The sequence below is a fragment of the Chelonus insularis genome, unplaced genomic scaffold, assembly GCF_013357705.1.
Source record: "Chelonus insularis isolate UGA/USDA-ARS -01 unplaced genomic scaffold, ASM1335770v1 contig_383_pilon, whole genome shotgun sequence".
Taxonomy (NCBI): Eukaryota; Metazoa; Arthropoda; class Insecta; order Hymenoptera; family Braconidae; genus Chelonus; species Chelonus insularis.
In genome coordinates, this window is record NW_023276540.1 from 82,257 (window position 1) to 107,419 (window position 25,163).

Sequence of the window (25,163 nt, forward strand, 5' to 3'; positions counted from 1 at the left end):
ATCAGGTTGCGAAGAGGAAAAATCAGCAGTGACCAATCCAAATCTATCGCTACTAACATTTTTCTCTTCTATTTTATATTATTATACCTTCACACTCTATCTCACCAATGAATGCACATCACATGGCTAAAACTGTCCCCAAAAAAGATGTTCATACCATGATAGATAAATACTTTATATAAAAAATAAAAAAAAAATTTAATCAACTAAATAACGATTACATTTTACTTACTTACTGATTTCTCTTTATTTTCTTATTTGAGTCATTGATGATTCAGAGTAGTTTATCTGCTAATTTTCTTTGAAAAAATTTTTTTTTCCTTTTTTTATTAAATTTAATGACTCTTTAATGATATTCAGTTACCAAAGTCATATCTCTACAATATTAATAAATATTTTTCTACTCAAAAAATGTAATGTTTTTTAAAATATTCAACTCGGGAGATAAGAGGAATACAGTGATAACAAAAAAATGTAATCAATAATAACAATAGTAAATTTATGGATTCGGTTTGTTGACATCCAAGTGTGGAAACGCGAACTTTAGTGTACATACCTTATAAAAACACGTATGGTGTAAACGACCTTTCATGTTAGTCCAGTCAATACAAGAGGTTGCATTTGTTGCTTTGAAATTTTTTGTATAACGACAATTTTTAATTTCTCAACGCCAAAATATTCGCAATTTTATTTAAATTAATTTTAATGAATTATTTTATTAAGTAACATCTCTGTACTTCTTTCTTCTTTACTCCTTTCTTTTTAACATACTTTTTCCTAACAAGTATCAATATTTATTGACTCCAATAAAGCATGCTATCAAAACAACAAAGTCCATTAGTTTGAATACAAATTTTCAAGTCTTGCCGACAGCTTTTTGACATGATAATGAGAATGAAAAAAAATGATGTCAAGATATTGCATTGCCTACTGTGAACCCAAGCCGTTATGTATGTCTGAATCTCGTGAAAAAGCTTCCGTTTAGTAGAGTGGAGAATCATGAAATCTATTAGAGGGTCTGAGAGAATTCCTATAGAAAAAAAAACGGAACGATGAGGGATAAAAAAAAACGTATGGTCCGTTCATTTGGAAGAGCAGCATTCGGTAGTTGGTCGTTTATATTGTATTTTATATGTATGTCCAAGTGAGAGGATCACAGAACAGGCTGCGTTAGAGTCTTGCAAATGGTCTTCTCTTGGTCGTAGGGCTTCCCCGGATCCACGAGGACAAACACAACCGACAGCTGACCCAAGCTCGTGCGGGGTTGACCAATACTTATGGTTCATCTGCTGACACCACCCTTGTATTTTTTCTATACATGAATTCATGGATATTTTAGATTTTTTTCAGAGTCTTTTCATGCTTATAATTTCTAAGAACATACTGATTTTGACAGTTTTTTTTTATACATTAAACCCAAGTAGAAATAAATTAAAATATCATCTGATATAATTTTTGAAAAAGCATCATCATGATGACTTTGAGGATTCTTAATCGTCAGAGTCATTGGACTCATTATTAAAAAAACAAACAGCAAATAATATATATGTTATTAATAGTAGGTAATTGGATCCATGATTTTTTATATTTATTTTTAATTCTTGACAATGTTATAAATTTTTTAAAATGAATAAAAATTTGCGGTGAATTATAATAAAATTATTATTTCAGTTAAATAATAATATATATATTATTGTGTTAAAATAATGCATAAAAATTGAATGAAATTACATTAATTAAATTGAAGAAATAAATAATAAAATAAATAAATATATAATAGATTGAAAAAATATATTAATTAATATGCAGAAAGCTAGTGTGCATATTTAATATAAAGTATTATAATAATTTTATTCCAAAGGGTCCTGGATATTTTTTTTTTGACACAGCCTAGAGCAATCGAAATACCTCAAACAGAATGATTGGCAAAGTGGCACGTGGCAGTTCGTTTTCTTATAGAATGTATCTTTATTAGAACCCCCAGTCATACTTTTCCCATACTACTATCTTTGTTAGACTAGAAATCCAAGCTGAAGCGTGATATTTATCACAAGCTGTGAATATATGAAAACGCAAATTGAACCCTTCTATTCCATTTTCTACACTTATTTTTCTTTTATCCACAAACCAATTCATGCATGTGCTGTACCCTAGTACGATCGATAAACTGTATCCACAATGAACCGTAAAAATTCATCAGAAAATAGTCAATTTCATTGTCAAACATCTCGTGCTACACATTTTACCTGAAAAAAGCTGACAACAGCATCATCATGGAGAAAAAAAAGAGTGGGTGTACACAAGGGTGGCGTTTAAACAGCTGTAGCCAACCCCTTTTACTAAAGTAAACGAAATGAGATAAATTTTTGGAAGAAAACCCACACATTTTCCTATAAAATATAATATAATTTTTGTTATTATATTGAAACGTAAAATAATACATAAAAAAAGGAATTGAGACGAATAATTATTTTAAATGTAAAATAGATAATCAAGATAAATGATGAATACAAAGTAGCTGATAGATAACAATGTAATATTACTAGTGATAAAAACATTTACGAATGATTTAAAAAATAAAAATCATGACATCAGGTTTAAAAATTCTTTTCATTTTTCTAAGTAATTACTAATTAATCTGATGAAATAAAAATGATTGCTTGTAAATCAGTTTAAACAGTTCAAAACTGGACTTGTAATAGCTTTCTACACATTAACAATCGATAACCTATCTTACAATTATCTAAAAGTACAGGAATATCCGATAGAAAAGTAATGAGTTAAGTAAGATATCTAAATAGATAGTTTTGTTATGGTTTTTTGTTTTCATTTAGCTCATTAAATTTAAAATTATTTTTATTTTACTTTTCTCTAATTCACGCCATATTCCATTTTAAAACTTGCACGCAAAAAAAAAAGAAAATATTTCTGTATTAAGAAAGTGTATAAAATATTATAGGGGTATACGGTTTAACCGGATTAAGGAGTTTAAGACGAAAATGAGGAATAAAGTAGAAAAAGCCATTTAGTCAGAAGTCAGAAAACAATTTGCCAAATTTCCCTATTGACCTGGAATTTAAAATAATCTGGGAAGAAGTGTTTAAGAGTAAAATAAAACATTGTCTTGTGGTTATTGTTGTAGTAGGATGTACGTTGGAGAATTTTGAAGTACAATAAGAAAGGTTAGGTTAGGTTAGGTAACTCAACGAAGGTATAATAGACCCTTTCGACATATTGGCTTAAATTTTCTAATGTATCTTAAGTCCCTTTAAATCAAGATTAAGAATGAACTAATAAACAATTCATGCATCTTCTGATCACTTGATGAATTCCAACTATTGAGTTATGTCTAGAGTGTAATTGCACCTTTGATAATGAAAAATAGATGGAGTCAATTATATTATTCGTCTTTCCATGGTAGCTAGTCACATTAAAGTAGACTTATCTAGCCTATTTGCGCTTTCTTTAATACCTTATTTTTGCTTTAGAGAAAAAAAGATGCAACCCGCATTAAGGCCAACACAATGAAGGCATTTCAGACACGAGCAAGAAGTAGTTGCTAAACAACATCTGTTCTTGTTTATTATTTATTATCTTCAGAGTCTATGAATTATTGTTCTGTTGTTGGTTTTCATCATATTTTTCAACTACTGAAATGCTTCAACTTTACAGGTTTTTTCCTAGAACAGCAATTGTAAGCAAATTTCTTCGGATGATATATTTTTTTATGATACAGCAATAAAATGAAAACAAACATCATAATTAGGATCAGTATTAACTGATGGTTTAGTTTCTACACCATGTCACAGGTGTTTATTGTCAAGAACAGGCAAAATTGACCATACGGTCAAGGTATTGCGTACAATGATGGTATGCCTTCAAAGGTATACTACTGTGGCCTACAGAAGTGGATGAATTTGACCTGCACTCCTTCATTTTTGGTCATTTATGGCGAAAATGTACTTGACTTCAAATGTTACCCTCCTTTATTGCGGTATTTTTACCATAAGCCCTTTGAGAAAATCAGTCAAAATTTTTCGTCCTACATTTGCAGTGCTCCGCCCCGTAAGTAATTTTAATGTTACTCAATATTTCTTAAAGGTCGTCTTGCTCTATTTTTCCATACAATGGAGAGTAATATACTGAGCAAAAAAAAATTTTAATTTTAATTGTTTTATATGCATAAATATTTTTGAAATATTACTTTCTCTCGTTGATGTATGACACTGGAAAAACCTGTAGTTGTGAGAACGTTTTTATAAAAGTTTTTCATTGGTATAAAAATAGTTTATTTATAATTGTATGTAAAGATTCGAAGAGAGTAAATTAAATAACTAAATTACCTGAAATGGTTAATTATAAACTTTAGAATAAATTGACTGTTGGAAAAAAATCAAATGTTCATATTAACAAGAAACAACCACTGAGTTTCTGCTCTGATTCATTATTATAAAAACATTTGCTGCCAAAATTGTATTATTTTATATTTTTTTTTAATTTTTAAACAATAATAAAAAAATAGTATTTAAAATAACTGCGAAAATAACTATTCGAAATACCGCTAATCAACTAACTAGATAATCCGTGCATGTATCTAATAAGATAATTAATCTCAGAGGTACAGTATTGTTCCTAAAACTATGAATTTATTTCAGTGCAACTGCTTTTTCGTCTGTTCTGTCAATACTTGACCATCAATACAATTGTAAGAATTTATTATTTTTCATTGCTGTACCAGTCATTCGTTCAGCGTTTGATTAATTTATTATTGAGAAAAAAAAATGTCAAGTATAAACTATTGAACGAAAGAACTGAAGCATGAGATAGGATTGCTTTTGTCGAGAGGAAGCACATTGAAATTGGATTTTTGTCACCCTGTATATCTCTGTTAGAAAATTTCTATTCCTGCATAGGAATAAATACATGTTATTTTAAAAATATAATTATCCGGTTAAATCTAGTATCATCAAGTATAAAAATATATAATTAAATACATATTCATACAGTCAATCATATAATTATATACATTTTTAATAAAATATAATTTTTAAATAAAATTTAATTAAAAAAAATACTTCTTCTTAATATTATTTCAGAAAATGAATATCTCTCAACAAAATTTTAATTTTTTCACTGAATATTATGCAGTAAAGAAATAAATATTAAGTTGTAAAAGTGAATGTCGAATAAAATATATTGACATGGAATGCTTTATTTGAAACTTAACTAAGTGACTTGTAACTTGTTTATAAATAATCTCCTCACTTGGTTGACTATTTATGACAGTTAGAGAATTTTAAGAATGTTTAAGGATACCTAAAACTTGCAACGAAGGTGCGAAAGGACTTGCACAAAACTAAGAGACCCTTTCGAAAGACCCAGATTTGATGAACAGAAATGAAAAGAAAGCCATAACCCAAGTAACGCCTATTTTTTGACAAGGTCTTCGACGACAGAAAAGTAATATAATGTTAAATTCGCATATAACTTGTGACCTTCACATCCCACAGTTTTAGAGTGTCATAAATGTGTTTGATGGGAAGGAATTGACGAAGGATGATAATTTATCTTCCGAACAAAAGTTGATAGTGTAAAGGTCGAAGAGATTAGAAAATCTTTTCTTTCTTCCAGAGAAAATCTTCAAACCATTTCTCCAGGATAAAGGGTTGATTAATATTTTTCAATCAAATTTTGTTTCAACTCACTTTCTCTTTTGGTTTCTTATATTTTTTCTTTGGTGTGAAACTGTGAAAAGAAAGTTTATTACGTGACCTGTACTTTTGTATTTCCTGTGGCATGCAAATCCTTAAAGTAAACTAATATTCAAAATCTTTAGATATATTTTTTGAACAAAAAATTATTTTTGATAAAAAAGAGTTTCGGGTATGTAATAAATGTGGTGACTAGACTCCTGAAAAAAGTGTCGCCAGGATGTTTTTTTTTTAAAATAATCCTTTAATGCACTAAACATTCAATTCTGTGGGAAATTCAGTTCTAGAAATTTTTCTTTTATTTTCTTTGAGGAATATTGAAAGTAAAAATTAAAAATGATTGTAAATAATAATTTATAATAATAAACATTTAATTTATAATTTATATTTATATTAATAAATATAATTAATATTATAAGAATAATGAATAATAAATATTCAGTTTTAAAAAAACAGTTTCAAGAAATTTATCATAAAAAAATTTATTATAAATAAATCATTGAATCAACTAAAAAAATTATTTCGGAGTAGTTTGAATTATAATATTAATATTTAATTTTTTTTAATGCACTAAACATTCAATTCTGCGGGAAATTCATTTCTAGAGATTTTTTCTTTTATCTTCTCTAAGGAATATTAAAAGTAAAAATTGAAATAATAGTTTAAAATAATAAACATTTCATTTATAATTTATATTTATATTAATAAATATAAATAATATTATAAAAATCCTAAGTAATAAATAATAGTTATAGATAATCAGTTATAAAAAATGTATTATAAATGAATAAACTAAAAAAATTATCTTGGAGTTGTTTGAATTATAATATTAATATTTGATTTTTTCCATGATAATGAAAATGAATAAATCGACGTAAACTCCATTTCATTCATCTGTGACTGTGTGAGGCTTCGCGGTGGGATTTTAGTTGAGGGGTCAACTGTACATAGGGATATAAGAAACAAAGATAGGAGAAAAAAATAAAATAAAAATGGTGAAGCTACACAAGAGGGTGGTAGACACTATGGAGAGCAATAGCAAAGACATCCTGATTTTGCTATTCTCCAAGGAAACAGACAACAAAAAAAAAATACATACTACACATCCACCACATATACGTACACTTTTATGCGGAAATGTGGATGAATTCTATCGCAGGGGGTTTTCCCAAGTAAAGCAAGAACACATCTAATGTCTTTCATTTGACTTTTCCCCTCATGAGTGCAACTAAAATATACTCAAACAGGAAATAAAATTTTTTTCACTACATTGCAATTAATTGTCGACTCCATTTTAATAATAATAAATATAATAAACATTTTTAAATGAATTTTATATTTTACAATAAAAGAAAAGCATGAAAACTCATCAATTGATTCTTTTTTTAAATTATTTTTTTAATTATAACAATAATGACGTTAATAATAATATCTTTCAATAATAATTATTGTTATTATTATAACAAAATAATTGTAAAGCTTTTAACATCATTCTACTAATCAATCACCAATCAAATCTATATTAAATAAATGAAAATACAAAGGAAGATAAATTTCCTATTGCTTTGATTGATTTCCACAACTTTAAATGAATTTACTCATCTTGCTAATGCTAGTAAAATGAAAGAAAAAAAAAGAAAAAATAAATAGAGTTTACTTATTTATTTAGATTGATAATATGTTCGAATACTATCAATTGAATAAACAAAAGCGCGAATTTTCATATTAACCATCATTTGAAATCATTTTTTTTCTTCTCATCTGATAGAGATGTACAAGTATGGTCTCTTTGGAGTAGCGAAAAATGTATGCAAAAAAGAAGATAGTCTGATGAGAGTGCTGGTATGTACAAGAGAGATAGACAATAAGTAAAAAGCGTATTGTCTTGAGAAAAAGGTTGTTGGAATAAGGAGGGGGAATGAAGCAGTTGCCAAAACTCGACAAGTTCACCAATAGCATCTTCCTGATTGGCCCTTTAGGAAGGGTGGGGAACTAGGGTGACTGCCTCCATCGCAAATCCCCCAAATATTGGCTGGTGGTCTATCACTTGAGGTTCAAACTCAACGTGGGTCAGTTGGGTCCTGAACCCAAATACAATCGGTCGTAGTTGCCTCTAGTGCCCTAACTTTGAGTGAAGTCTAATCATATTTGACATAAGCTCAACAATCAGTTCAAGTTATAAGTGTTTCTGTGGTGACTTATAAACTTTAGTTGATGAATAAACAATTGATCTTGAATAATTATTGTGAATAAACTTACAATTGTTTTGTGAAGTTTTTCATCGGATCCAAGATTCATCAACGCAACCTTTTGGAGTAAGTGAGAATCCAGTGCTGTTCTTGAAATCAAAGGTATATTTGTTATATTTCTATTTTACTTATAATATTGTTTTATTTTTATTTATCATCATTTACTTCATTTCATTTGCTTTTGATACTTTCAAAGAAAATTATTATAACTTGTACCGGCTAGTTTTTGTTATGTTTTCAATTTTCATTCACTTCTATTTATCATCATACCAATCATCACACACGTGGATTGCCAGGAAAAGTTTCATACTGATAACTTGTTTTTTGTTTTTTTTTTGCCTCTCTATTCTGAAAACTGAATATTTCGAACGAATTTATTATAATCCTCTGGTCGTTTTAAACATTCATCATTCACTTGTTAGAGTTTATTAAACGAAACAATTTTTTTTCAAAGTTAAAAACAATAATTAATTTGAAGTTGATGTTTATTTTATTTAATATTTTCTTACGATAAATAATTGTCGAGTCAATTGAATTTGTATTATTTTATTTTGTTGTCCAAATTTATTTTGAAATATTTATCCATTGGGAATTAAATTTTGTTGAATAAATAATTAATTAATTGAATAAAAAATATGATGAAAAATGACGGAAAGAAATGTAGATATCAATGTCTTTTTTTGCACGGTTGATATTAAGGGGAATGTTTGGAAGGAAGAAAAGAAATAGAAGGAGGATAGAGTAGATGAGTTTGGAAAAATCGATCAGTTAATCGAGAAGGGCAGTTGAGGAGTGATTATCATTATCCAATGAAATTGGCGACTATTGTTGGGAAAAAAGAAGATAAATTGTACTTGTACGTTGTTCTTTTTTTTTCCTTTGTTTCTCCGTACACCATCACCCACTGCATAAAAACTACTGTTAAGGGCATGAATTATTTTCGATATATCTGTCTTTGTTTGTCATTTATTCGACTTTTTTTTTTCATCTGTCTAGATGATAAGAATAAATACTTTTGTACGTTAGTTTATTTTTTCGGTTTATTTACTTTTTTTTTTGAGAAGTACAAAGGAACTTAGAGAAATCAGCAAACATTAGACTGCTTTGTTTTTATTTTTTTTTCTTCCTTGATTTCGTCTTTTAGAGATTAATATGATCGGAAAAATTTATTCATTATTAGTGATTAAAAGTTACTTTATTACACTAGATTATTTTATATTGAAATAATTATTTCAATGTTTTATATTAAAATAATTATTTTAATGTTAATAATTAATTATTATTTTTTTCATGAATTTTTTATAATTAATAAAATTTTCAAATTTATTTTCAATTCAAATAAAAATTGAATTAATCATTAAATAATTGAAGTTCAAATATTTAATAATAATAATAATAATTTTTTTTAAGAATATTCATAATTTTCTTTGAACGTGATTTCTTTAATATCTTGGATGTTAAAAAATTTTCTAAAGAACAATAAAAAATTAGCAACATTAGACTGCTTTGTCTTGAATTTTCTCTTTCTTTCTCGATTTCGTCTTTTAGAGATTAATATGATCAGAAAAATTTATTCATTATTAGTGATTAAAAGTTCCTTTATTACACTAGATTATTTTATATTAAAATAATTATTTCAATGTTAATAATTAATTATTTTTTTTTCATCAATTTTTTATAATGAATAAAATTTTCAAATTTATTTTCAATTCAAATAAAAATTGAAAAAAAAAATTAATCATTAAATAATTAAAGTTCAAAAGATTTAATAATAATAATAATTTTTTAAGAATATTCATAACTTTCTCTGAACGTGATTTTTTTAATATCTCGGATGTTAAAAATTTTCTGAAGAACAATAAAAAATTGGCAAGAAGGTAAAAGGGCTGAGAAAAAGGAAAATGTGTTTGCAAAATATGCGGGTCTGTTGAAAATACATTATAGATAGAGGTCCTTGATGTGTTGTTGCTCCACTTGAATAAATGAATCCCCTTGTGGTCTCCAAGCCGAAACTTCCAAGGGTACATAAAGAGAGAGAAAAGGAAGAGGGTAAAAGTCTTGTCTCATTCTTAGGCCTCATGAAAAAAACGTGCAAAACCCCACCCCTTTTTTGTAGTATTTTTTTTTCTTTGAATTTATGTGTATTTTTCTGGTCTATCGTTTTTTTTTCTTCTTCTTTTTAAAATCAAAAAATCTAACAAAATCGACGTATGAAAACTTGTGTTATATTTCTCTGAATTCTATTACTAGAAATTTTTTCCTTTTTTTACATTTTTATACTTTAGAAAAAGAATAATCTGGTTACAATAGAATCACGAATAATAGCATGAGAAAACGATAAAACCCTTTTCCGTGTCCACCTGGCAAAGGAAATTTAAATTGATATTCAAACATCTGCATAAAAAATGAGATATATGACAGAAATATTCCATTCTATTTCTATATATTTCGATTTTTGATTTTTTGAATTCAATTAAAAATTAAAAAAAATTTTTCATTATTTATTTATTTATTATTTTTAATAATAATTTTATTTATTATAATTCAAATGATGATATCTGAATGAAATATTTATCTAAATAAATCAATTTAATTTATAGGAAAAAGAACAGAAAGTGAAATTTGCAAAAAAGCGAAGAAGGAGTAAAAATGAGAGACAATTGGCAAGTACCAGAAGCCATGGTTCTAACACCAAACCATCGGCCAGAACAGCAGCAGCCCAATGCCGTGGAGGAGAGACATCCCCTCTGCTTTTCAAGCTCATCTGATTGGGGAATCATTGATACGAGCGTAGTGGTAAGCATAATCGCCGCCCTGGCTTCAATGTCCCTCGTATACTATCACCATTCCATCTTTTTTTTTATCCTGTTACCCCACCAATCCGAACGCCAAGTTTTTTTTATTCATCCCTTCTATTCCCTCAAACTTATACTTATCATTCTCAACAATTTTTATTTTTTTTACTATCTATGTACAAATATAGAATGTAAATTTTAATGTTCTGTTACAGAAAGAAGAGCCGGCTGATGATAAAACTAATGATTCTGGGGTATCACCAGATCACTTTAGTGATGCAACATCACCAGACAGTCACAGATCATCAACCAACAATGGTAGCTTGTCTCCAGATAGTGCTGCTTCACATGATTCCAATCCTGGACCATCTATGGCCTATACCCAATATGCTCAACAAGATGCTTCCCAAAACCCTGATGTTCCTATGGATTTTTCAAATGCTACGCTACCAGTTAAAAGTAAAAAAGGACGTAGTTCAAAAGGAGATAAAACAATGGACACTACATCTAGCGAAGGACAAAGCAACAATCAGCTTCCTGAAGCACAAGATACACTTGAATGCCCATTAGACGGCTGCTCCTATAAAACAAATAGCAAGTATGTACTATTTTTTTTTTATTGTAATTCAAGATTTTATTGTTAAACATTTTATCATCAAAATTAAATTTTTCTTTATCATAACAGTCCTAGTAATGATTTATTTTTTATTGTTTTACAGAATTGCGTTCAATGACCACATCATCAATCACTATGTTACAAATACGCCACAATGTTCTGGAAAGCTTCCAAATCCTGCTCGATCTACCACTTCATCTAAAACAGCAAGTCCATATGGTTCTGAAGGCCTTTGGGTATCTCCTTCTCAAGTTGATCTATCACAGTATGCGAAATTTGAATTCAACAGCATTGATGAACCAGGTATCTGTATCCCTCGTATAAATGCTCAAGGAAAAATCAAAATCCTTCGGTGCAAACAATGCACTTATAAATGTTTAACTAAATATGAATTTTGGAATCACCATCGTGATCATATTAAAGCAGAAAAATTACTTCAGTGCCAGATCTGTCCTTTTGTCACTGAATATAAGCATCATCTTGAATATCATATGCGCAATCATACTGGTTCCAAGCCATTTAAATGCGATAAATGCAGTTATGCTTGTGTCAACAAATCAATGTTGAACAGTCATTTAAAATCACACTCAAATATTTATCAATATAGTTGTGCTACTTGCAGTTACATAACTAAGTATCTTCACTCATTAAAACTTCATTTACGAAAAAATGTTCATCTACCCGGCGCAGTACTTAATGCTGATGGAACACCCAATCCATACCCAATCGTTGATATTTATGGAAGTAGACGTGGACCAAGGCAAAGGACTCAAACTTCACAATTGGATGAACCATCGACATCAAGAGGTTTTGAAAATCAAAGTCCAGTTTATGAACAAAATGATTATCAAATTATTACTCCACCTCAAATGTCTCCACTTATGAATCTTCCATCTACAAGTCGAGGGGAAATCAATCCTCTCGTGGCATTACAGTATAGTCAACTGCTTCATGCCAATCCTTCGATGAGAAGTTTCTTTGGAGTCAACAATGAGACTACCGAAGCACAGTTGGAACAAATTCGTCAGGAATTTTGTGCTCAATATGCTAAAGCAATTATACATGAAAAACAGAATGATCACGATGGTTCTTCATCCTCGAACAAGCTTAATTTTAACAACGTATCTGCTACACCGGCTGATGTACCAACAACTATTGCTGTCATCAACGAAAGGCTTAGAATGATGCCTTCTCCTCCAGTGACTCCTGAGACGGTATCTGAAGAAAGAACTACACCATTGGATCTTAGTAAACCTGAAACTTCAAGTAATGACAGTAATGATTCAAATAGTAGTCAAGATCATAATGAAGAGATTCAGGAACAAGAAGTGGTTGATGCACCTACCACTGCTGCAACCACAGGTCCTAGAAAAGCATCTGGAACTAGTCGGCGTAAGGGCAAGGCCGTCAAATTGGTTGTCAGAGATGCTGAACAACAAAGTCAGAGAAATTATTATGATACTTTCTCTCCTCAACCATCCACCAGCTGGGCAGTTCCAGACGAAGTGCCGTCTACTAGCCAACAACAAGAACCAAACACCGAAAGCACCACACCACTTGTAAGTAATGATGAATTCTTTTGTCAATTTTGCGAAATTTCATTTGGTAATGAAGTTATGTATACCGTGCATATGGGTTATCACGGCTATCAAAATCCATTCACTTGCAATATGTGTGGTCATCAATCTGAAGATAAAGTTTCATTCTTCCTTCACATTGCTCGCTCAAAACATACATAATTTGTAAATTTTTTTCATCAATGGTGCCTTGAATAATTGTAAATAATTTACTTATTACATAGAGAGAAAATTCATAAGAATTTGATATATGATAAAATATGGTTGATATTACTAGTCATGTAATGGGTAAACGATTTGAGTATCTTCAGGGTGCAATTTCATAAATAATTTCAGTATTTGACGATATTATAGATAAATTACATGAGTCATTGCTGATTTTTTTCATTTATTTCGTGATTCAATTCGATATAAAAAAAAATATTTTATCGTAATAATTATTATTATGATTATTTTTTGTACATACAATTATTATTTGAATGGATAATATTAATGATTGATTCATTAATTTCCATTAATTTCTATTGATACAATTGAAATTATTTGAAGTACTATTTTTATACAATTAAAATTGAATGATCTTTTTCATAAATAATTTATCGATTCTTTTACCAAATTATTTGCCAAAGAAATAATTTATGATAACTTTACATATTATAAAGCAGTTTCTTTGTTGATTTATGTATATACATTATCCTAGTAGTTTATCATTAATTATTTGGTTCTAATTACATAATCATCATTGATAATTTGCTTTTTTCCCGTAACATTAGGTGGAGGTTTAAATTCTAAAATATAAGTAAACATTATTATTAAAAAAAAACAAAAAAAAATAAATAAAAAAAAAACAAAAAATTTAAAATAATTTAAAGAATATAAAATTACCCATTACTATAGTCTTATTAATATAAGAGATAAATTTATGATGAGAGATAATGATTTAAAAAAGTACATTCCATTATTTAATATCATATAAACTATGACTTAATATAGATTGTTTATACAAAAGATTTAGATATAAAGAACAATATATATATATATATATATATTTTAATATCATTGATGAATTAATTACAAATACATTAGTACTAAATAATATAATATTTTTCCAGCTAATAATCACACGTAAATTAAAAATATTATTTATCATATTTTGTACATCTAAATCGATGAACAATGATTTTGTATATTAAGTGAAATTGAGTGTATTGGGCTGATAATTGAAATAATTTTCTGAAATAATGTATTTAAGATTGTATGATAATCTTTCAGTAATGAGAATAAAATTTGCAGCAAGTCCAATACTTCATTTTGCTAAAAAAAAAAACGTTTATATATTATTATTATTATTATTATTCAATATTTAATCGAAATATGAATAAAACATTTTGATAATGAACTCTATTTTTCGAGTGACTATAAATCTCATATTAAGAGTGAAAACGTATCATGAAATAACTTTTTTATAACATCAACACCATTGAGCCTTAAACAATTTTTCAAACAAAATTTGCAATACCGACTTTTCAAAAGGATGATTGATATTGATCATCCAGCAATTTTTTTTTTTATTCTTGAATGGAAGTTTATTAATTCAAGAGAATATTTACTTTTTTGTATAAGTTAGTGAACATGTAAATAATTTTTTTTCATTTTTAGTTAAGTCTTCATTGAAAATAAGGAATTACTTATCTTTTTGGATAGGTTAATTAATGTGTAAATAATTACTCTTTACTTATAGATGTAAGTTTATTTATACGAGAAAATAATTACATTTATTGTGTAATTTAATCAATGTGTAAATAATTTTTTTTCTTTGCATTTTTAGTTATTATTATTATTGATAGTTATTATTTAAGTAATACGTTTTCATGAACTCGAAGAAATAATTACTTTTTTTTAATTACTCGAAAAATGTATGAATGAATTTTTCCTTATTATAGAAGCCAATGGTAAAGAAAAGTCGGTATTAATTGATTATGATTCTGTAACTTCCATTAATTTCAGTAAACTATTTTGTGTCCGGAACTTTGTTAATAACTGTATAAACAAAGTTGTAATAAAATAAAAAAAGAAAAAAAAATTCTCTGTTTCTATGTTTAATTTTTAGTTGTAAGTAATATGAAAATTTTTCCTTTCCAATATTTACATCCTTAATTTTTTCCTTCATTATATCCACATATGCATCACAAAAAAATAGACGCCATAGATATATAGATTAAGAAAAATAAATTTAATAATTAACTTACTTAAAATTATTAATTATAAACTTCAACATAAATTAGCAGATTATAATCTGTACTTAGAATTCAAATAATATTAGATAGTAATAAATAGTATGTGCAAAAATTAAATGTACGAAGTCGACATTAAGATTAATTCGGAGACTAAGGAATGATTAAGAATTCAATGTAATGTAGGGTTATTATTTTATAATAATTATTTATCCGTTAGTTAGACCTTTATTCACAATCTCCATGAATAACCAACACATACTTTAGTCTTTTTAATTTTTTAGATCTATCGAAAAAAAGAGCAAACTGAATTTCACCACTAGCGCCATTTTTGTACGTTCCTTCTAATCCTACTGTCGATAATGTAGTTTTCGTAAGGTAAGTGAAATACCATGATAAAAACAATTCAAACATCAGCATTACGACATTGACTTTACGCCCTCGCGTTGTGCGGTGAAAGGTCGAAGCTCAATGTCAACTGAAGTTTAGTAGGTAACAGGGAGATCGTTCGGAAAATGATAATTTTCGAAGATGTGCTAAAAAAAGGAAGTCTTAGGGCATTAAAAAATTTCCAAATTTCCAAATCATCAACTCCAAGCAAGACAGAGTACAGAATATATATCTATCCATCGCCGTTTTCGTTATTAGAGAAAAGATTGCGAGTTCAAGAAATTGGCAAGAAAGCACAATCCCTATCTTCCGCACTTATAAATCAGGCGAAAAATACAAGAATTTTTGATTTCAAGCTATTTTTAGAGCCAATAAATTAATTTTTTAGATTTTGAATGAGATACTAAATTTCTCGGCATGAAGACGAAGAAAACGAGTAGTCAAACATCGAAATCAGTCACTGAGATCACAAGATATTTACAAAAAAAAGCAATACCTAATAGGAATAATCATAACTTCTATGCTAATGATGTTACGGGGTTGATCGAGGGCTCATATGAAAGATTAGGACCTAAGTAAAAAAATCGATCCCCCCTATAGGATATCCCCGTCAAAAATGCCGTATCTCGCTTAGTTTCCGAGTTATGAGCGTTTGAAGGTTTTCTTATGTTTTGCTTCAGCATAACTTTGATTTCTGCTAATAACTCATGATCTATGAGACTTACATAGACAATGAGCATATCAATAGATTCGTGAGAGTGAGAGCTTTCGATTGCATCCCTCAAAATTATGATTCGAGCATAATTTATGCTTAAAATCGAGTCGGTATAAATTTTGTTCTATTTTAGGGGTAAGGAAATAGATTTCAAAGATTTCTGATATGACACCACATTTTTTAGCGCTGAAAAAAAAAAATAGGTGTTTCAACTAAAAAATCAACTCCAAAAAATGCAATATAATATCAGAAATCTTCGAAATCCATTTCCTCACCCCTAAAGTAGAACAAAATTAAAACGAGCTCGAATTTTAGCATAAATTATGCTCGGATCATAATTTTGAGGGGTGCAATCAAAAGCTCTCACTCTCACGAATCTATTGATATGCTCACTGTCTATGTACGTCCCATAAATCATGAGTTATTGGCACAAATCAAAGTTATGCTGAAGCAAAACATAAGAAAATCTTTAAACGCTCATAACTCGAAAACTATGCGAGATACGGCATTTTTGACGGGGATATCCTATAGGGGGGATCGATTTTTTTACTCAGGTCCTGATCTCTCATATGCGCCCTCGATCATCCCCGTAGCATCATTAGCATAGAAGTTGAGCATATACCTTCAGAGCTTGGTCTTTCTTGATCTCTTTTCAAAGTACTTCATGATTGCTCAAAATCGAATGAAATTAAAACGAGCTCCAATTTTAGCATAGATTATGCTCGGATCATAATTTTGAGGAGTGCAATCGAAAGCTCTCACTCTCACGAATCTGTTGATATGCTCATTGTCTATGTAAGTCTCATAGATCATGAGTTATAAGCAGAAATCAAAGTTATGCTGAAGCAAAACATAAGAAAACCTTTAAACGCTCATAACTCGGAAACTAAGCGAGATACGGCATTTTTGACGGGGATATCCTATAGGGGGGATCGAATTTTTTACTTAGGTCCCGATCTATCATATGAGCCCTCGATTAACCCCGTAGCATTATTTGCATAGAAGTTATGCATATTTTCATGTTTTACAGTTTTCCACGAATATCTCATGATTTCTTCAACCAATCAAAGTCAAGAGGCACTGTTTTGGAATCGTCTCATCAAGATCTTCCTAACGACATCCATAATTTTATGATCCAAGCATAAATATGATTACTTGCCATTTTTCAAAGTTGGAAAGAAAATTCCTCCGATCTCAATGATCGAAGGTTTATTTTCTACGTTTTGATGCTTGGAAATGCGGTATTTCGTCACTGCGTCACTACGAAATAGTACATTTCACACCTAGGGAGGGAAAGTAGTCTAGCTCAAACCACGTGTAAAATTACAACCCGAGCCGAAGGCGAGGGTAGTAAACACGTGGTTTAAGCTAGTCTAATGGTCTTCTCTAGGGCGGGTATGACGAAAATTCATTTTCGTTATACCCGCACGGAAAGTTCACTTTTCCATTGGAGAGGGGTTGAACTTTCCATGCAGGTATGACGAAATAGTACATTTCACACCCTTAAGAATCGGCAAGACTTTGAGCCTTAATAACTCCAAAACGGTTAGTCCAAAAAAGCTTTTTAAGGTCGTATTAGATGCCTCAGAATCTAAACTAAACATACAATTTGATAAAAAACGTAAAAAAAATTTACATCACCCTCAAAATCGCAAAAATAGCAAAAAAGTTACACTTTTTAAGGGAGTTTCCTAAGTATTTTGACAATTTTAAGGGTGAAGGAAATTTTTAAAACATTTTTTATGAATACGTATCTTTAGCTAAGATTCTGAAGTTTTCAAATACCTCTCAAAAATCATAATCGGATAATTTCTTAACGAGTTATAAAGGTCAAAAGTGAGAGTAAGGGTCGAAAAATCATCCATCCTTCGACTTTGAGCATCTATAACTCGTAAAAAAATAGTTCGATTATGATTTTTGAGAGGTATTTGAAAACTTCAGAATCTTAGCTAAAAAGACATATTCATAAAAAATGTCTAAAAACCTCCTTTCACCCTTAAAATTGTCAAAATACTTAGGAAACTCCCTGAAAATGTGCGACTTTTTGTCTATTTTTGCAATTTTAAAGGTGAAAAAAATTTTTTAAACATTTTTTATGGACATGTATGTTTAGTTAAGATTCTGACATTTTTAAATACTCCTTAAAAATCATTGTCAGACCATTTTTGTACGAGTTACAGAGGTCAGAAGCTAGAAAAATCGTGAAATAATTGTCCATCTTCCAACTTTGAGCCTCTGTAACTCAAGTGAGATCAAAATTTTCAAGTACAAACATGAATTGACGGAAAAACTAGAAAACTACGATCCTATATATTTCGATAGAAGGAATCAGACACCTTATTGACTAGAGCCCAGCTTCAGAGAAGAATTGATCTTTCGGACGTTGAATTAAAAAATTCGAAAATATAATAAATGCTGAAGTTATTAAATAAAAAATCTCCAACCCAGTTGTTTGTTCTATTTTTAATTAATTAAGTAAATTTTTTTTCCAAAAATATGCTTATTTTCGAAAATCAGATTGTTTGGTCAGATTTCTTTCTACGATAGTTGACTATTTAACATAGAAAGAAAGTAGTTTGAATTTTATTTTCTCGATGCTAAAGGAAATCTCTAAGACCTGATTTCACTTCCATACTTCTTTATGTCATCATAAAACTGTCTAGTATCTTCGAAAATTCATTATTATCTTTATTTATTTATAATACAACTATTGGCATACATGGGAAAAAAAACATCACTCAACATCGTGCCATATACACAATAATCTCTTGATTAAAAAATAATTTTTATAAAAATGAATTTAAACAGAAATGATTTTTGTGAGCAGAGCTTTTAGTTTTTAATGTCGATTTCCCCCATTAATTTATAAAGAAAAAACATAACATAATTAATTAAATATATTAAATATAGATCAAAAAAATCTTTAAAATATCGGATCAAGGATTCAGGTTAATTAAGTAAGACTTGAATCATGAAAATATTAGATTGACAATGTTTTATAATTTTCATTTTAATTAATTTAATTAATTAAGCATAAAATATAGTATTAATTTACTTGGTTATAATTGCACTTAGATGTAAAAATAAAAAAAGTTGATAGTACAATTTATAGATATTTTATTATAGACAGCGAAGCTTTCGATTATTTAACTAAAAATACATCGCACTGACACGACGCACTTAATAAAAAAATACAATTCAATATTCACTTTCATTGTATGTGCATTAACCAGACCAATACTCAAGTATCTGTGAATTTTATTCATCATCAGATCGATTTATTCTGATCATGTACATCCATGGTTATATATTATATATATTTTTCTTTCATTATCATCGTCTATAACACAATTACGTCTATTAATTTTATGTACATGATCACTGTAAATTTAGTTTTATTTATTTATTTATTATTTAATACCGAATACATCAAAAAATCTCACTTTTCAAACTTCGATTGATTCTGAGATATTAAATTTAATAACAATTATTAATTTTTTTAAACCAATTATTACAAAACAATCCTGTTACATTATTTGAGCAAATTGTTGTACAATAATATCGCAAATATTTGCAACAATAATAAATATTTCAAAAGTTTTACAATTATTAAATCATTTTATTTTATTACTAAAATTTTGTCATTTTTTAGTTCATTAATACTCGAGTTTTCGATACATAAAATAGTATCCTCAGTTCGAAGCATAAGAAGAATTTAAACTACTATGTTGACGTATCCGGCTGTAATCCAGCATTTAGAAAAATAATTAACTGATATTCAGTAAGTCTATATTGAGACTTATTTATTCAATACTCATTTAATAATTACGTGCTTAAATACGTAAATATAGACAGATATAAAATATACAGTATTCTAATTAGGATCATAAAAGATCTTTAAGTAAATAAATTGCTGGTGGGTTGATTTAATTCTCATTTCATATATTTAAATGATCTCTTATTTAAGTTTACTTTTTTCCTTTAGAGTATTTTATTTTATTATTTCAATTTTCAATATCATTATCAATACGACTACTGCGTATTCCAGTTTTACCCGTCCAAGGATAAATGTCCGGGCAAGCTTGGCACGTCTTCATATATCTTACACCACTTTTGTGCCAAAGATTGCAAACCTTTGCATTATTACATTTTTTCGGTCTATCCTGTAGATTAAAAATAAATTGTTATCAATTTTAATTTAATTAAAATCACTTAATTATTTTTTTTTTTCCATTACTGTAAGTATTTATTTACCTGATAATTGCAGCCAAATGGCTCAAATGTATCTAACAAAGCTAATGGTGTTGGATTTCTAACCCATTGGATTGCTTGCCAATTGGTTACAATCCAAACATCGTCCATGGCAGCAATAGTATCCAAGAAGGAAATAAATCCTTCTTTATGATGAGCTTGGGTGAACCATGCAGCATGATAAAATAGACCGAATGGTGCCCTGTAATAAATTAAACTTTAGTTATACTTATCTTATAATTTAGTTATCATTTAAATTCAAATGTGCTTTACCTGTTGGTAGTGTAATGCCTTTCAAAGTTTTTAATGAGCATCTTATAAACACCATCAGCAGTTGGTGGATTACTGCATGCATCACCCATAGAGCATCGTCCACCATTAAGATCTTGCCACATCACCATAGGAACTTCCCAAAGTCCAGGATAAGATCGAGTTGGACAAGGAGGAATCATACAGTCATGGAATAACTTATAATCTAAAGTGTATGGCCAACTTGGTGGTCGATTTTCATAAATTGGCATCGAAGAATCATATGTGAAGTTTGTTTCCCACAACATTTTGAACATATTATTACCTCCAACCTATTAAAAAAACAATTAAATATTAATGATTACTCTTTTTAACACAAATAATATCAATTCCTTCTTGAATTAATGGAATATTTAATTAATTACAGATTTAAATAAATCATCAATGAAATAGAGAAAAAAAAATAATGATCAAATCAATGAGTGTAACATGAAGTAACTTACAGATAAGAAAGGAGCTCTCATTCCTCTAACATCTTCTAACTTGACACCGCCATAAGCAGCAAGAATTTCTCGTTGACCAGCAACTTCCCTGGCCCACTTTTTAGCCGAGAACTGTTCACCAAAGCTATGTCTATAGATTTTATAAATCATTATTAAAAGTTCTTTTCTTTCATATAACTAGACAATATAATTATATTTTTGGAGTACGAGGCTATTTGATTCAAAAAAAAAAAAAAAGATTGATTGAAAAGAAAAATCATCAGACAATAGAATAATATAATAGTTTGAAAGAACACAACATTTGAAGATAATGTATTTTTATTAGTACCAAAAGTTAATAACTTATTAGTAATATGTGATAAGAAAGTTGAACATATAAAATAAAAGAAATGACCCGAGTCATAAGAATGAAATATTTGTAAAAAAAAAAAAATAATTGAAAATGGATGGTAAATTAATAAATGATTAAATGAGGATGGAAAGAGTACTTACGACACCGTGTGAGAAGCAATCTCATGACCAGCAGCATAAAGATTTTGTACTTGGCTGTAGTCAGTCCATTCATGTGATACGTAGAAGGTCGCGGAGATAGGACAGCCGTTAGGGTTTTTTCGTCCTTTCTCAAAGAGATCAGCGTAAAGGCCTTTGTTGAGATCATTTACAGAATCGTCAAATGTCAGCAAGACGATTTGGGGTATTTCCTCAGGCAAATAGTCTCCTGTTAGAGGACAAGGAAAGGATACGTGTGATAGATAGGTATTGTGTGTTGAAGGTGATAGAGAAAAGATAATAAACTCGTTAGTAATTAGATTAAATTAATTGGTAATAATAAATAAAATGTTAAAATAATTATTAGATAGAAAAAGACCCATTGTGATAATAAATATTAATAATTGTTGGTAATAGAATCTCAAAGCCTCGAAACTCTCGCATTTCTTTGCGACTTACGAGACTGTATGAGAGGCAAGCTCATGTCCATCAGCATAAAGGTTTTGAACTTGACAATAATCTGTCCACTCATGCGACACATAAAATGTCGCTGAGATTGGACACCCATTTGGATTTTTTCGTCCTCGTTCGAATAAATCTTCATAAAGTTGTTTATTAAGATCATTTACAGCATCGTCGAATGTTAAAAGTACTATTTGTGGTGTTTGTTCTACCGGTATTCCACCTGAATATATTGTCATTTTTATAGAAATAGATTTTACTTTTGATAAATAATAAATTAAAAGAATATCAAAATTAACAATGAAATATATCAAGATTTAATTCCTCTACGAAATTATAAATAAAAAATTCAAAAACAATTCTTGAATATTAATAATAATTGTCTTTTTGAATTTGGGTAAGCTGGAAATAGTTAATTATTAACCAAGGGAGCAAAGTATGATATTCTGACCCGGTTAAAAAATTGCAAATATCCAGGTAAGGTTATTTTACTTTGCTTCTATGGCCAATATATTATTTTTAATCACATCTCCGTCCAAAATTAAAGTTTGTCTATTTTGAGGTTGGAAAAGTGACGTTATCTCTCTCGCAGAAAATAAGATATACCCGTCTGCGCATGCGCACACGCAATTTTTTTTTATGCAGACGAGCAAACTTTAACTTTGAACGGAAGTATGAGAAAAAATGAACATTACCAACTATTGAAGAGAATGAGATAATAAAAAAGTAAATATAGAGTAAAATTAAAGCTATTGAAATAATTTAATTGAATTTAATACGCTTGAGAATGTTCACAGGCGCGTGCGATGAACATTAACGTGAATATTCAGTATATTCGTACTTATTATACAAGGATCTATTTCACTTTCAAGTATACGTTGAGTACAATGCGTACATGTATAACATTAGAATTGGTGAAAGTATTCCGAGCATTCGAATGAGACATTGACATCCTATACAATTGACAATCAGAGACAGTTCATCACTTGCTATTTTTGGAGTATCTTTTGTACTATTTAATGAAAGTCGTACTTGTTAGTCATCACATTAATGTCATGAATAATTAACCAAAAAAAAAGATCAATCAATAATTAACTGTATTACAAGCAAAATATGTTTAAATGTTTTCTAATTGATGATTACAACATTAATTTTATTCATCTAACGAAACACATTGCTTGTTTTGTAATGTAAGGATAATATATATTAATCAGTCTATTAATACTCTCATGTATATCTTTATGTTAATGACAAAAAATACTCAAATAATAGATAATTTTTAAAAATAAAATCTATTTTATGTCAATTCGAATAAAAATAATCTCATGATAGACATATAACATTTTTTTTTTTCACGTTGAAATTTAGAAAAAAAAACTTGTCTGCTTATCGTTACTTAATTTTTTAAAGCCAATTAAAATTCAATAGAATAGAAGTTAGTATAGCTAATTATGATGTAATACTTTTACGAAAAAAAAAGTATTAACATATTTACTTTCACGAAAATTATTAAATAATTTTTTTGAGTGACTTAAAATTTTTTTTCGTATCGATATTACATAATTGTCATTCTTTACAATTCCTGTTGGATGTTTTTATAAAAAGCTACTTTCATTTAAATAAAATTAAATCATTATGTCGTCTAATCATCACCTGTAAATCAAATAAAAATAAAGGCTTTAATTAAACACATCTTACCTGGTATATCAGCTCCTCCACAACTACAATCCGGAAGCAGACAAACATCTTTACGACATTTAGCTGCAGGCTTATCGACTTGAGGAGTTGGATAAATAGGTTCAGGTCTTGATGGTGGATACCTGTAGATGTCAATGTACTCTTGGGCTTTAGCTACAACTTCAGTGGATGGTTTCAACGTTGGTCGTAATCGTCTAATAAAAAAATAAAAAAATTATTATATAAAAAATTGTATTCATATTCTCTAGAGATTATTTAACAGTGATAAATATTAAAAAATAAATCAATATATGTGTAATTAAACTTACGGTGGTGCTGTTCCTCGATTAATGTGTGGTCTACCTCGACTTGAAAAAAAAATTTAAAATTAAAACTTACGACTTCCGACTAAGAACGAAAGCGTATTCGTATACTTATTAGGGTGAAAGTGAATAAAAGAGAGCAAACTTTGATTTCGTTATAGTCAGCAAGTAGTTGCGTGTATATCTATAAAATTAGGTCTTGGTCGTGGTGAATAAGAGAGAATAATTTCAAAATTAAATTAATATATTATTACTATTATTATTGTTAAAACCTACGAGTTTGTTTATTATTTATAATACACAGAAAAAAAATTCTGCATATTTTTATTGCAATCAGCTAAGGTTTATTTTGTTAATTTTTTCTAATGAATATTTGAATAATAATCAAGGACAAATAATTGTTAGTTGTGATTTGATTTTACAACAATAGTGGAGCATCTAGAAATTAATGAGGATCATATTACGCACCTTGGAACAGTTACAGAATAAGGACGAGCGGTAGTAGTTGGTGGTAACGGTGTTGTAGTGGTAAGTGGTACATAAGCATCAACAATGGCATTTGGTGTTGTCACATGAACCACTGGATGACTAAGTCCATTTGTTCTGTATAATCATCAAGTCAACCAATTATTTACATGCATGATTATTACTTCTGTAGCATAGATTTTTTTTTTAAATAACTCGCTTTTAGGTAAGTCATGTCCAACTAATGTCAAGTCATGTAACTACTTGTTACTCTCTAAAATTGAATTAGTAAACATTTCACTGATTCAACCTGTTAGCTATAATTTTACTGGAAAATTAATTATTTCGAGCCCGTTTACTAATTAAATTAATAAAAATCTTGATAAGGATGTAAATATGATTAAAAAATTTTAATATTTTTAAATTAAATAAATAAGAATGAATGAATTCAATCTCT

The 25,163-nt window shown here is 28.7% G+C and overlaps 2 protein-coding genes across 4 annotated transcripts in view; one reads left to right on the plus strand and one right to left on the minus strand.

Annotated features, from left to right (window-relative positions):
- The first annotated feature begins 7,758 nt into the window (after positions 1 to 7,758).
- On the plus strand, positions 7,759 to 13,415 carry hb (hunchback). Its single transcript, XM_035084137.1, has 4 exons — positions 7,759 to 8,062; positions 10,561 to 10,756; positions 10,971 to 11,353; positions 11,475 to 13,415. Exons 2-4 carry the CDS (start codon positions 10,610 to 10,612, stop codon positions 13,108 to 13,110), a joined length of 2,166 nt encoding a protein of 721 aa, XP_034940028.1. The 5' UTR covers positions 7,759 to 8,062; positions 10,561 to 10,609; the 3' UTR covers positions 13,111 to 13,415.
- Positions 13,416 to 20,291: 6,876 nt separating this feature from the next.
- Positions 20,292 to 25,163, minus strand: part of Cda5 (Chitin deacetylase-like 5) — a 29,120-nt gene continuing 24,248 nt past the window's right edge. For 2 of the 3 annotated variants that reach the window (XM_035084107.1, XM_035084108.1), the window contains exons 9-16: positions 24,710 to 24,844; positions 24,248 to 24,286; positions 23,940 to 24,133; positions 21,783 to 22,008; positions 21,291 to 21,420; positions 20,812 to 21,119; positions 20,542 to 20,740; positions 20,292 to 20,450 (exon numbers count right to left, since the gene is read on the minus strand). In XM_035084107.1, coding sequence (XP_034939998.1) covers positions 20,292 to 20,450; positions 20,542 to 20,740; positions 20,812 to 21,119; positions 21,291 to 21,420; positions 21,783 to 22,008; positions 23,940 to 24,133; positions 24,248 to 24,286; positions 24,710 to 24,844 — 1,390 coding nt within the window. The remainder of the gene's footprint in view (positions 20,451 to 20,541; positions 20,741 to 20,811; positions 21,120 to 21,290; positions 21,421 to 21,782; positions 22,009 to 23,939; positions 24,134 to 24,247; positions 24,287 to 24,709; positions 24,845 to 25,163) is intronic. The other variant, XM_035084105.1, reaches the window with a different exon arrangement.